Below are 14,128 nucleotides of genomic sequence, written 5' to 3' on the forward strand. Positions count from 1 at the left end.
GAATAGGTCGATCCCTTACTCCTACCAACGATCCAAAACCTATTTCTCCTAGCACATTCAACTGACCTTCTCCTTAAGGTGTTTAATTAATGAATTACCCTTTTATGCTGCATCTGTCGACACTTCCTACATTTTTTAACAATATAATGTTATAGTTCTTATATATTTTGTATCAACGTATTTACAAGTTTAATGAACCTTATTTCATGTGCTTTCCTCCATTCTTTGTATTCTTTACTATCATTCCTTGACTGTGTGATGTAAGGTTCCTTTTCAGCATCACTCATTGAATTCCATTTGGACCTCACATCTTTTGTCACCTAATATTAAATAAACATTTCTTAATCAATACATTAACACTAATACTACTCAATGTCAATTTCATTTTACATACTGAACCGCTCTGTGTGCCATCTTCCTTCATCCTTTTGCATTCGGCCATACTGTCAACATTTAAAATTTGTAATCAATTTAAAGTTTATTGATACTTTAATCCAATTACCATTTCAACAATAATAACAAAAAGACATTGATACTTACTAGAAGTACATATATCACCCTTTGGTTGCTTTCGAGTCTCGGCCTCAATTTCAAAGTCATCTGCGCCACCAACAATTTTCCAACCCATTGACTCCATTTTTATTTCATATATCAATTTACGAAAATCAAATTATTTTGTTACATACACTTTATTCAATATACAAATATAGATAACTACTCTTGTGGTAAAACGGTTTTCTTCAAAAGAATTTGAATGGCCACTACAAAATGTGTCGGCACATTATACAACCTATAATATCATTTTCTACTATAATATTTAATAAAAGTATCGACATTTATATTTTACCTTCAATATCACTTTTACCTGCAATCGGTCCCAAATGCTTCTTTACTCCAAAACCCCAAACAACACATAAAAACCCTATTCGCGATTACTGTAATAATAAAAAATTAGGGTTTCGACAACATACTTTTCGATTCGACTGCATCAACAAACAAACATCGCTTTAGAAACGCCTTCTGAAATGCAGCAACAATTACGCTTCGATTTCAAAAACTCGTCCGTTTTATCGATTTTCAGAGGATATTTAGATATGGCCTTTATATTTTCATCGGATATGTTATTTATATTTAATCGATACAAATACAAAAATGTCGATACTTTTATGTCAGGTGTCGATACTTTCGAAAGGATAATTACCTATTTCTTTGAAAGTGTCGAAAATTTATTACACGTACTTACGAAAGTATCGACACTTTCAATATATCCGGTATCGTTTTACCGGTTTTATCATTTTGATACCGTTTTATCATATTTTTACCTGTTATATCATTGTGGATCGATATATTTTTTTAAAGTATCGACACATTATAGGTGCTAAAACTGTTTCTCTTTTAAATTCACAAAGTGTCGATCCTTATATAAAGTATCGACACTTTCAATATATCCGGTAACGTTTTACCGGTTTTATCATTTTGATACCGGTTTTATCATATTTTTACCTGGTATATCGTTTTGGATCGATACATTTTTTAAAAGTATCGACACTTTATAGGATTTAAAACTGCTTCTCTTTTAAATTCACGAAGTGTCGATCCTTATATTAAAGTATCGACACTTTAAATGTATCCGGTAGCGCTTTACCGGTTTTATCATTTCAATACCGGTTTTGTCATAGTTTTACCTGTTATATCATTTTGGATCGACACATTTTTAATTTGGATCGACACAAACCGACAAGTTAAGTTTGTCGGTTGCACAATTTTTTAATATTTCTTCATGACTTAGACCTACTACATTATTATTAGTCAATATTTCCGGTAACGCTAAACCGAATTTATTAAATATCTTTTAATATATCTAGTAACACTGTATATTAACCGTATATTAACCCACCTTTCATGAGATAATCCATATTTTATTGTTCATTATTCTAATGTCTAAAAGTCAGACAAGATGGTTGTACTTGTGGTGATATTTGAAGAGGAAAAACAGAGACTTGAAACTGAAAGTTGGGTCGGGGCGGTGGCTTTTTGTTTTTCGTTTTTTAACTTATACCAAACGACAAATAGCAACGATCCTTATCTTTTTGAAACACTAAAAGACAACACGTGATGAGTATTGTTGTTAAAATTATGGATAAATTATATGTTTAGTATCTAAACTATAGTTTTTGGTTCGTTTTAATATCTAACTTTCATTTTGTTTGAAGATTATATTTAATATTTAGTTTTTGTTTCATTTTAATACTCTCATTGTTAAAAACTTAAAGGACATGCTGACGTGGCATAACTCCGGTGGATGGACGATCAATCCAAACGGTGGACCATGAGAAAATCACAAGTTAACCAACCTAGACCAGTTTCAAAACCATCAGACGTTGGATCATAAAATCAAACGATGAAAAATCGAAGAGTCCATCATCGATTTAGAGAGATTGAGGCGTTTTTCAGTGAAGCGGAGGTCGGAATCACGTTCAGGGGGTCGAAAAGGTGCATGTTGAAAAGTTTGGGCTTCATCGGTCGACGGATGCGAGGGTTGATGACTGTAGATGCGACGATTGGCCAGCTCATCAATGAAGTTTTTAACATAAGATTCTTAACCTTGAGGTCGTGGGATCGAGTCCCATGGAGGGCATTTCATAATTTGAAGGTCTCCTACGGAAGCTGCTCTCAACCTAGTATTGAGGGCAACCTACTATCTTACCTCCCCCTTACCCCATTACATATGGGAACAAGGGACATCCATTTTAAGAATAATATATATATATATTTTATTAAGGATAAACAATACTAAAGCTCTTATATTTTCAGTCTATGTAATTTTCATTATCGATTTTGAAAATTTTTAGTTTTGGTTACTTATATTTTTAGTCTATCCTATTTTGGTTATTGGGTCATTCAATATTGTTATTTTACTCATGTAGTATGATAATAAAAACGGTTAAATTTTAAATTCATCCCTAAATTTAGATGAAATATTATTTGATCTTGAATTTTATATAAAATACTAATTTAATCCTTAAACATTACATAAAACATCAATTTAATCATTGAATTTAGGTCAAGTGTTGCCACATCCAGAACGTGAAACTGAACAACAATAATGCAATATGTGCAATCTAGAGTCTTGTTATATCATATTCAATATGTGCAAGTAAAAATTTAATTATTATTTTGATCAAGTGATCTAAGTTATTAAAAAGAATATTGTTTCTTTTAAAGATCTTGAATGTGAATTATCATGTCTGCATGATCAATGACGGACATACGTTGATGTTAGGGTGGACATGTGTCCATATTGAAATTTTCTAGAATTCAAATATTCTTCTTTAAAATCCAAAAATTTTCATATTAATATACGGGATTCCATCATGAAATTTTATCATACCTACTTAGATTTAAAAATTTTATATTATTAATATATATGTGTTTATACTAAATTTTTTTACATCCGTCACTGTCTACAATATATTATCAACGATTAAAAAATATTATGAATATATATTACATTGTAACCTATTAATAATACTTAGAAAAGTTATAAAAGGAAATAAGAATCCTTCTTGGAGAGTGGACAAATTAAACGTGCATCCATCAGTAAGTGAAAAAAATAATTTTTGATAAAGGGAAGTCTCACGTGTGGCAGTCTAATATACGGTTAAAGAAAAATGTTATCGGGTTTTTTATTATTTTTTAATAAAATCGGTAAAAAATTACTGAAAATATTATTATTTCTACCGATTTTGTTATTATTGGGCGCTTTACTATGTTTGATAATATATTTGGTAGAAAAAATAATATTTTAGGTAACTCTTTACCAGATATATTACCAATCTCGCTAAAGAGCTCAATAATATTTTGGGTAGAAATAATAATATTTTCGATAATTTTTTACTGATTTTATTAAAAAAAGTAACAAAATTAATAGTATATTTTCTTAACTATATATTAAGTCCGACGTACTGTATAACTTCCAGATGATAGATATCAAATTATAATTTCAACTTATTTTCCCTTTTCAATAGCATCGTCTCTTTTATTTCTCTCATTATCAAATAGTGTTTTATCTTATATATATATAAGTTAAGATGAGAGAATATTTTTTATTTTCTATTATTAATTTTAGTTATATATTTTTATTAGATCCTAAATCAGTGTAAAAGATTTTTAATTTTATATTGTGTAACTATATTCTATCTCGTATAAGATTGAAATCTACTTACACAATGTAAAAACATCAATAAATATATTTTATATTTTATATTGTTAATCTTAACCGTCTATTTTCATTCATCCAACGATCCTAAATCAGTGTATTTTGTGTAACCGAATCTTATCTATATATGGGTAAATGACATTGATGGTCCCTTATATTTTCATCATGTTTAGTTTTGGTCATATTTTTTAAAAAGTAACATTTTGGTCACTTACATTATTGATTTATTACATTTTGATCATTGGCCATTAACTTCCATTACTTCAATGACGTGGTACATTAAAAAAGGTTAATTTTAAAATTAACCCCTAAACTTTTAAAAGTTTATTTTTTTCATCCTCTTCATAAAAAAACTTAAATATGTTTTTCTCCTAAAATACCTCTCTTCTCTAATCCTCCTTGTTGCAGTCCCCGTCACCAATCGTCGATCGACCTACCTGTGTTTAGAAGGTGCCAGCACCATCCATACTTACTTCATTCTCAACAACATAGACACCCTGATCCAGTTTCTGCAACAAGTAAATTACTTTCAAAACCTCCACGCTCATCAAAATTCATATTACATTATGGCATTCAAAAATATCATGTCTTTGAACTTCAACCAAGTTATCCATTCCCAGTACGTTAATTTCCTTCTTGCGTTGAGCAGGCCGCCTTCGATTATCCTCTTTCTGGATAGCACAGTCCTCCTATTGCATGAACACATCAAACATTGCTATGTACTACTTTTCTTTATCTTTCACAAGTTAAATGCAAACTTCACTCTTCCATGTTCCTTGAAGAATTGCAGCAGTTCCTAGATTTTGAAATGCAATGGTCGACCTGTTGGTAAAACACAGGGAGGTCGACCGACGGCTGAAGACGGCGGTGACTGTAACAAGGACGAGAGCTTATGATTAGAAAATATGGTGTTTTAGGAGAAAAATATATTTTAGGTTTTTTATGGGGGAAAAGTAAACTTTTAAAAGTTTAAGGATTAATTTAAAGAGAAAATAACCTCAGTGACCAAAAATCCCAGATAATATACGATTTTGACCAACTTTTTTTGGATTTGCGAAAATGACCAACAAAATCGCAATGCGATCTCTAATTCGCATTGCGATCTCCACTATCGCAAATTCGCGTTGCATTTCGCGTTGCGATAGTTGAAAATCGCGTTGCGATAGTCTACAGTAAATTAAAAAAAGATTTTGTTTCTTAAGAATTTTCTCTAAAAAGATAGTATCCGCGCGGACGTGTCGAAGATACGTATTACCATTACCATTACCAGGACCACGACCACGACCACGACCACGACCCGAGACGAGACGGCGGCGGCGGCGCGCGAGAGTCCCCCTTGTTCTCTTTCACTCAACAAGGAAATGGGAAATACAAGCCTTAAATACACTTCCATATAGTGTTTCCAATACTATGTGGGATTGAGCATTACTCAACACTTCAAAGAAAATATAGCAATTTTTGTAGCATGTTTCCTACTTAATACATATCTAAAAATATTATTTTATCATATTAAAACTATATGTATAAGTTTGAAATGAAATGTAGATATCTACAACTCTTTTAATTCTCTTGATAAAATGATAAAATGTTTTAGATATGGATTAAGTGGGAAACATGCTACAAAAATTGCTATATTTTCTTTGAAGTGTTGAGTAATGCTCAATCCCACATAGTATTGGAAACATTATATGGAAGTGTATTTAAGGCTTTGATTTCCCATTTCCTTGTTGAGTGAAAGAGAACAAGGGGGACTCTCGCGCGCCACCGCCGCCGCCGTCTCGTCTCGGGTCGGGGTCGGGGTCGTGGTCGTGGTCGTGGTCGTGGTCGTGGTCGTGGTCGTGGTCGTGGTCGTGGTCGTGGTAATGGTAATGGTAATACGTGTCTTCGACACGTCCGCGCGGATACTATCTTTTTAGAGAAAATTCTTAAGAAACAAAATCTTTTTTTAATTTACTGTAGACTATCGCAACGACACTGTAGATTATCGCAACGCGAAATGGAAAATCGCAACGACACTGTAGACTATCGCAACGCGAGATGGAAAATCGCAACGATACTGTACACTATCGCAACGATACTGTACACTATCGCAACGCGATTTTCAACTATCGCAACGCGAAATGGAAAATCGCAACGCGAAATGGAAAATCGCAACGACACTGTAGACTATCGCAACGCGAAATGGAAAATAGCAACGACACTGTAGACTATCGCAACGCGAAATGCAACGCGAATTTGCAATACTGAAAATCGCGTTGCGAATTAGAGATCGCATTGCGATTTTATTGGTCATTTTGGCAAATCCAAAAAAAGTTGGTTAAAATCGTATATTATAAGACATTTTTGATCACTTTGACGATTTTATCTAATTTAAAAATTAACCTATTATATCATCAAACTAACGGAAGTTAACGGTCTAATAATCAAAATATAATAATTTGATAATATAAGTAATTAAAATATAATTTTTTAAATATCAGTAATCAAACTCAGACAAACTAACACATAAAAGACCACGCTGTTTATCTCAAATATAAATGAATTATATAATTGTTGGCCATGTACAAATCTGACTTCATACTTAAATTAAATGTTAAATATAATTTTGAAAGTTTAGGTATTAAAATAAAATAAAAATAATAATTTAGATATTAAATGAATTGTTTACCAAATATCAACCATTTGTCTTTTCTATTTCTTTATTTTTTACGCTCCAAAATTTCACTCTTATTCTGCCTCTTTCGATCCTTCTCCAATCTTCCGGTTCACCATGAGAAACATTGGCAGTTCTCGCTCCTTTCTGTTCATCGGAGTTTTAATCCTCTGTTATTTTCCGCATGTCAGATCCGATGCCTCCGACCACCGTTACAAAGACGGTGACCCCGTCCCTCTTTACGCCAATAAGGTCGGCCCTTTCCACAACCCAAGGTAACAATTTCATTTCCTCCCCCCTTTTTTCCTTAGATCTGAAATTAATTAGCTTTTCAATGCCCTTATTTTCATTTCATAAGACCGCGTTTGGAACAGTAATTTCAAATCTAATCTAATTACATTTAACATTTTTTCTTAATTATTGTCTTAATTTGGTTTGGTTTGTTTGATTTCAGTGAAACTTATCGCTACTTTGATCTGCCTTTCTGTTCTCCAGGTTCTTTTTTGTTTATTTGTTTTATTTTATTGTTTCTAATTTAGACTTAATAAATTTATTGATTTTGGATGGAATTTAGATCATGTAAAGGAGAAGAAAGAAGCCTTAGGTGAGGTATTGAATGGAGATAGGCTCGTGAGTGCTCCTTATAAGCTGAATTTTAAAGAGGAAAAAGATTCTTCTGTTGTTTGTAAGAAGAAGCTTTCGAAGAATGAAGTTGCCATTTTACGGAAGGCGGTCGATAAGGATTATTATTTCCAAATGTACTATGATGATTTGCCTATTTGGGGTTTTATTGGCAAAGTTGACAAGGAAGGAAAAACTGACCCCAATGGGTACAAGTATTTCCTTTACAAGCATATCCAGTTCGATGTTCTTTATAACAAGGATCGCGTTATTGAGATCAGTGCAAGGATGGATCCTCATTCTCTCTTGGATTTGACGGAGGATAAGGAAGTTAAAGCTGAGTTTATGTATACTGTGAAATGGAAGGAAACTGATACTCCTTTTGAGAAGAGGATGGATAAGTACTCCATGTCTTCTTCTTTGCCGCATCATTTGGAGATTCATTGGTTTTCGATTATCAACTCTTGTGTGACAGTTCTCCTGTTGACCGGTTTCCTTGCAACAATTCTCATGCGGGTCTTGAAGAATGATTTCATTAAGTGAGATTTGTTGATATATTTGTTCATATTTTCTCGTATTTAGACTCCTTCCATTTTGGTTTGGTTGCTATAAATATTTAATTTGTCATGAAAGGTATGGTCAAGATGAAGAAGCAGCTGATGATCTAGAAGAGACTGGATGGAAGTATATTCACGGAGATGTCTTCAGGTTCCCAAAGTACAAATCTTTGTTTGCAGCTGCTCTTGGATCTGGAACGCAACTGTTCGCCTTGTAAAGATCCCGTTTATTCCATGTTTATGTTACTTTCTGATTTGTGAAACTACACTAATTTCATCATGGGCTATATGTCAATTATTGATTTTTCATTCTATTCACTTTTTGAACTTTTTATGTCTACCAGAACGATATTCATTTTTATGCTTGCATTGGTTGGTGTCTTCTATCCGTACAACCGAGGTGCTCTGTTTACTGCTCTAGTGGTCATTTATGCACTCACATCAGGAATTGCAGGATATGTAGCAACTTCTTTCTTCTTTCAGCTTGAAGGAAAGAATTGGGTACGTCTATAAGGATTTTGTATGCTAGTATTAAATGCTATTGTTTTGCTTTTAAACTAAGTGTATTTGATTTCTCGGAATGACAGGTTAGGAATCTGTTTTTGACCGGCTGCCTTTTCTGTGGGCCTTTGTTTCTCACATTCTGCTTTCTTAACACTGTTGCTATTGCATACAGTGCAACCGCCGCACTGCCTTTTGGAACTATTGTAGTTATAGTCCTCATATGGACACTAGTGACATCTCCTTTGCTTGTTCTGGGTGGCATTGCTGGCAAAAATATGAAGGCCGAGTTTCAAGCTCCTTGCCGTACCACCAAGTATCCTCGTGAGATTCCACCACTACCTTGGTACAGGAGTGCTATTCCTCAGATGGCAATGGCTGGATTTCTTCCTTTCAGTGCTATCTACATTGAGCTTTACTACATATTTGCCAGTGTCTGGGGACACAGGATCTATACCATATATAGCATTTTGTTTATTGTCTTCATCATCCTTCTGATTGTCACTGCTTTCATAACTGTGGCTTTGACATATTTCCAACTTGCTGCTGAAGATCATGAATGGTGGTGGAGGTACATAAGTTCTATAATTCTTTTTTTCATGTCGCAATTGCTTTTTGCCTCACATTTTTTTTAATACTATGAATTTTAAAATTTCATAATATATCTCACCTCTTCCTGCTTCGCTTCGTGATGAGTAAATTTCATGTCTTTTGATGATTACTGCAAGTAATTTAAGAACTGTCAAAAGAAATTGGCTATATAGTTAGCACGTTTTTGTTTTCTATAAAGGAAAATTTATTGATGATTCTTATTTTCCTGAGAATTTCTCCGCTGGCGTTTATTTTTAATGGCACCGGCTCACGTGCATGTTAGTTGAAAGCATATATTTGTATGGAATTTGGTAACAAGGCTTATGGTTCCTTGTCATTACCTTTGTCATTTTTGGGTTGTTTAACCTGTTTGATTAAACTTTCTCTGTTCAGTTGAAAGGCATTAATTAACAATACTTAGAATGACATATAGTTTGATTTTGGTGATCCGAGTTGTTAATTTGTCACAGGTCTTTCCTATGTGGTGGATCAACTGGTGTCTTTATCTACGCCTACTGCTTGTATTATTACTATGCACGATCAGATATGTCGGGATTTATGCAAACCACATTCTTCTTTGGTTACATGGCCTGCATCTGCTATGGATTCTTCCTCATGCTCGGGACAGTGGGTTTCCGTGCCTCGCTATTCTTTGTTCGTCACATATACAAGTCAATCAAGTGCGAGTAAGCAGGTTAAGTTGCCCTTGCCAGTTTCCATCAGCTCTGTCTGAGAATTCTATGAATTTTGTTAGATATTAGGTGGAAGATGTGCCTTAATTGTTGGTTAGCAAATTCGGGTTGCATGCATGCTTTGACTTCAAATGCCTAACGGGAGATCTATGAGATCTGGCATGTAGGTGGTGGCATTGGCATTGGCATTGGAAATGGAGAACATTTAGGTTAGGCATCATGTATTTATATTTATTTTCTGTATGATACTCATGACCTGATACTGATGTGTGTAGAATGCTTTATTTTTTTTATACATCTTTACCAAGTAAAATCAGGGTAATTCTCCTGTGCACTCTAATTTATGATCAATTTAAGGCAGTTTTCACTTTCCAACCTAAAATATTATTATTTAACCTAAAAAATTATACAAATTGTAATATTTTAACAATACAGTGGGTTTAAGGTTTACAATCGAAAAAAATAATATAATTTGTAATATTTTCAGTTATAATCGAAAATATTATAAATATAATATTTTAAGTTTTATTAGTATAATCATATTATTTAATCTCAAAACCTAAAATTATACTATGGGTGTAGGGCTCTAAGAATACTGAAGTTAACTTCCCTTTATCAGTCACTCACTCACCCTAATCCATATTGCTTTCTAAGGAAAAATTCAAATTCTTTGATCTCCATGACCATGATATTGTAACGATTAGTTCTAAATATGTTCCATTTATCAATTCTCATGTATTATAATAATTGTTTATGAGTATAATTATTTAGATAATCAGATGTGTTTTTAATTGCAAATGATCAAATAACTCGCAAAAAGAATAATAACACTACATTTAAGAATGAAAATTAAATAGAATCCATACCTTAGTAATAAAAGAGAATGTTATTTCTCTTAAAGATTTTAAGTTCGAGCAGTTGTATGTGCAGGATTGTGTTGTGTAGTGTTAATTGATTAAAAAAAATATAAATAAATACTAACTTGTAATCATTCAAACTATTAAAGAAAAATAAAAATTAAGTAGGGATTAGTATGTCAATGTCTTAAAGTGTGCATGTGCATGGTGGGTTAATAAAATAAATCCTTATTATAAAAGTAGGAGTTTTTCCATCTCCTCCCATGTGGGATAGCTATCCGCGAAGATCAACACAAGGATAAGACAAACCAACTTTTGTGAATACTATATTATATAATGTATAAATACAAGTATTTTAATCGGATTACTACAAGGGAAAAAGGCTTGTGGCGAAGCCTAAGGCACTTTCTATTTGCTATCTAAAGGACAAAAAAGGAAGCTGCGTTAAAAGATGGGGGAAGAGAGCCGCATGTGGAACTCTCAAACAAATAAACCGAAGGATGAGAAAATGGAAACCTTTTAGTTATATCTTCTCCTTTGCCTTGGCTCCAATTGCGATAGTTAATATATATAATGTTAAAATTCACTCTTAATGTTTTATTAAATAATTATTTTGATTTTGATTTTGATTTTTTAAAATATTTTACTTTTAGTATTTTGTTTTAGATTGAATAGATTTTTAATTGGGTTAAAATTATTAGTTGTTTAACCATCAATATTTACCGTTGATATAGAAAGTCATATGTGTCCAAAACACTAACATAATACTGTTATATGTACATAAATAATGATGTGACACATATTACGTGTACATAAATAATAACGTATCATATATTTAAAGTGTTGACGTAAGATGAGTCTGTCTAAAGTGATGATATATAACTATCGTATGTCCAAAATAATTGAGACAGATAGAGAGAGAAAGAGGGCAGGTGTGTTCTATGTTTGAGAATGACTATTGCCTGCCTCCAACCATTTCAACTATGGCACTGAAAAACATGGTGCGTTTTTTTAACACAAGCATTTAAAAGGGACACAAATGTAATGAAAATGACATCCCTTTTCCTTCTAACCAAACATTGAATTTGTGTTCGAATGGTTCTTCCTATTTTCTAGCCAAAATGGTCCCCCGACATATTCCAACCCAATGAGAGGAGTTTCATGTTCATTTATAGACATGGATAGCTACAATTATGCCTCCAATCTTACAAGCAATAACCCATTTTTGGGATCCTTTCTTTCTCCTATTCTTTTTCCTTGCTTTTCTTCAAGCCTAAGTAAAATCCATCAAGACAAAAAGAAAATCATGTAATTGCATTTCAACTAACCATCACAGATCAGAAAAGGATACAACGTTACGCTTCAACCAGGCTTTTAAAATGGCAAGCTAAATTTAGCATTGATTTTTCAATATACATATAAGAATCCCAAGGTGTAATAATTTTTTTTCTTTTCATAGAATCAATAATATAGATGTTGTTGTGCTTCACTGCATTACATTAAATTTCACCATCTACTTTTCTTATTAAACAGATGAAGATGTAATAAATCAAAGTACCGAAATTTGTCCGACGAAGTTAACATGGCATTGACAAGATAAACTCATAAACAAAGAGATTTTAATGGCTAAGAATCGATCATTTCCGTTGTTTGATTGACTTGCCGCCACTCTACTTCCCCTTCCGTTGTTGTGGACGATATGTAACTCATAGCAAGTGAGGTCTCGTCAGCTGGAACCGCAGCTGTTGATGTTTGAAATTGGTGCTTGCAAGCTTGACAAGTGATTTGTATGATAGTTGCACTTATCTTCTTTGTTGCTTGATCTTTCAAGACTTGAGCTTTCTGGAGTTCACCTAGGGCTTGTTGCCTTATCCTTTTAGCACTTACAAACTCAAGCTCAGCCATCTCGATCAGCTTCTTCGCTTCGAGTCTAGTCTTTTCGGCGTAGCTATTCTCTGCCATCGCCAACTTTAGCTCCTCACTGGCATTCTTTTCACTAATTGTATCTAAACTAAGCTTGTTGGTTTCACTCTTTTCGCCACCGTCACTCGACCCTATTGAAAGCTTCAAATAAGTGGCGCAATTCTCATCCGAATTCTGGGGTAACTGAGGAGTTGATGACGGTAGAAGCTGAAGTTCAAGGTTGTTTCGGTGTTCATAAGCAGACGCATTGCCATGCAAGAAAGCAGGCTCGGTTGATTTCAGCATTGGCAATCCAGGCAACACCGCGGCCATGCCAAAGTGGGTATCGCTTGAAGGACTAGTGCTTGAATCCGACCGAGAGGAACAGCCCCGGTGCAGCGCCTGCAATTCGGGTTGAACACCTAGCCCTCCACCGGTGCAAGCATCTTGGTGTTCAATGAAACTCTCCACCCTGAAACAACAAAACACCAAAACAACGATAAGAAAAGATATGATAATCACATACGATATATAGGAAAAGGGAGAATAGAAAAACGAGTGGGATGAGCCTTGTTGTTGTTGTTTTTGTTGGGGTTTCAGAACTGACCTGGAAAAAACCCGACCACAGTCACAAGAATGGCCTCGGGTGCCACAAATCTTGAGATGAGCCTTGTAATCAGACTGAACCGCGTAACCTTTGTAGCATTTCTGGCAAACCCATTTCTTCTGATTGCTGTGCTTCCTCTTGAAATGTTTCTTGATGCCAACCAGATCTCCCAAGGCATGGCAAGGGTCATGGTGCAAGCAATTTGGTTCTGGGCAAACGTATACCCTCTTTTTCACCTCTTCTGTCTCCCTTTTCAGCAGATTCCATGGAACCTTGTGCCTTCTCCTGTGCATTTGAAGGTTCTGGTCTCTTTGGAACCCTTGGTTGCAGATCTCACACACATACCTGTCTGATTCCAGCAACGTTTTTGGTGATAAAGAAACCACCTCTGCATCCGGATCTACATTGACAAACATAAAAAGAATTGAAAACCAATTGAGATAAGAAGAAAAAAGAACAGGGTTTGCTTTTATTTTTATTTTTACCTGGGGTACCTGCAGGCCTTCTTTTTCTTTTCTTTGTGACCCCATTGAGATGATCAGAGGAAGGAGATGGAAACGCTGGAACAGTAATGTTATCCAACATGTTGCTATTGCTGCGAGCCTTGGTTAGATTACTATAAGTTGAAGTAAAAACAAATTAATCAATCAATCTTTTAGAAACATGGAGGGGAACTCAGCTTTATTGATTAATACAAAATGGATAGAAAGAGAAAGAATAAAAGGGAAAATAAAAAGGAAAGGCTTGTTTAGAGAGAGAAGGCGGGGAGGGAACATGAAGAAGAAGAAAAAGCTTGGTATTGCTTTCTGCAATCAGCGCTTTCTTTTAAGCTTTTAAAGCTTTAAGACAACTTTTTTTTAAAAGAAAAAGAAAAGAACAAAAGAAAGCTTCTCTTTTTCTTGGATTTGTTGTTTCATTCATTCACTGA

At 34.0% G+C, this 14,128-nt stretch overlaps 2 protein-coding genes across 2 annotated transcripts; one reads left to right on the forward strand and one right to left on the reverse strand.

The window, feature by feature from the left end:
• The first annotated feature begins 6,915 nt into the window (after positions 1–6,915).
• Positions 6,916–10,171, forward strand: LOC120169854 (transmembrane 9 superfamily member 3-like). Its single transcript, XM_039177941.1, has 7 exons — positions 6,916–7,147; positions 7,327–7,367; positions 7,447–8,032; positions 8,127–8,264; positions 8,395–8,551; positions 8,638–9,122; positions 9,613–10,171. Exons 1-7 carry the CDS (start codon positions 6,990–6,992, stop codon positions 9,830–9,832), a joined length of 1,785 nt encoding a protein of 594 aa, XP_039033872.1. The 5' UTR covers positions 6,916–6,989; the 3' UTR covers positions 9,833–10,171.
• A 2,128-nt stretch (positions 10,172–12,299) lies between these two features.
• LOC120169864 (protein indeterminate-domain 16-like) lies at positions 12,300–13,832 on the reverse strand. Its single transcript, XM_039177949.1, has 3 exons — positions 13,686–13,832; positions 13,201–13,600; positions 12,300–13,065 (listed from the first exon to the last, which is right to left on the reverse strand). The coding sequence occupies exons 1-3, from the start codon at positions 13,783–13,785 to the stop codon at positions 12,318–12,320; spliced, it is 1,248 nt and encodes a 415-aa protein (XP_039033880.1). The 5' UTR covers positions 13,786–13,832; the 3' UTR covers positions 12,300–12,317.
• Positions 13,833–14,128: the final 296 nt, after the last annotated feature.

This window comes from Hibiscus syriacus, unplaced genomic scaffold (genome assembly GCF_006381635.1).
Source record: "Hibiscus syriacus cultivar Baekdansim isolate YM2019G1 unplaced genomic scaffold, ASM638163v2 tig00003041_pilon, whole genome shotgun sequence".
Taxonomy (NCBI): Eukaryota; Viridiplantae; Streptophyta; class Magnoliopsida; order Malvales; family Malvaceae; genus Hibiscus; species Hibiscus syriacus.

Coding starts and splice junctions, on each gene's coding strand:
- LOC120169854 (XM_039177941.1), top strand. CDS start 6,990: ATGAGAAACATTGGCAGTTCTCGCTCCTTTCTGTTCATCGGAGTTTTA. Junction 8,033..8,126: donor TTGAAGAATGATTTCATTAA/GTGAGATTTGTT, acceptor TTGTCATGAAAG/GTATGGTCAAGATGAAGAAG. Junction 8,552..8,637: donor AGCTTGAAGGAAAGAATTGG/GTACGTCTATAA, acceptor TCGGAATGACAG/GTTAGGAATCTGTTTTTGAC.
- LOC120169864 (XM_039177949.1), bottom strand. CDS start 13,785: ATGTTGGATAACATTACTGTTCCAGCGTTTCCATCTCCTTCCTCTGAT. Junction 13,601..13,685: donor AAGGCCTGCAGGTACCCCAG/GTAAAAATAAAA, acceptor TTGTCAATGTAG/ATCCGGATGCAGAGGTGGTT. Junction 13,066..13,200: donor TGTGGTCGGGTTTTTTCCAG/GTCAGTTCTGAA, acceptor TTGTTGTTTCAG/GGTGGAGAGTTTCATTGAAC.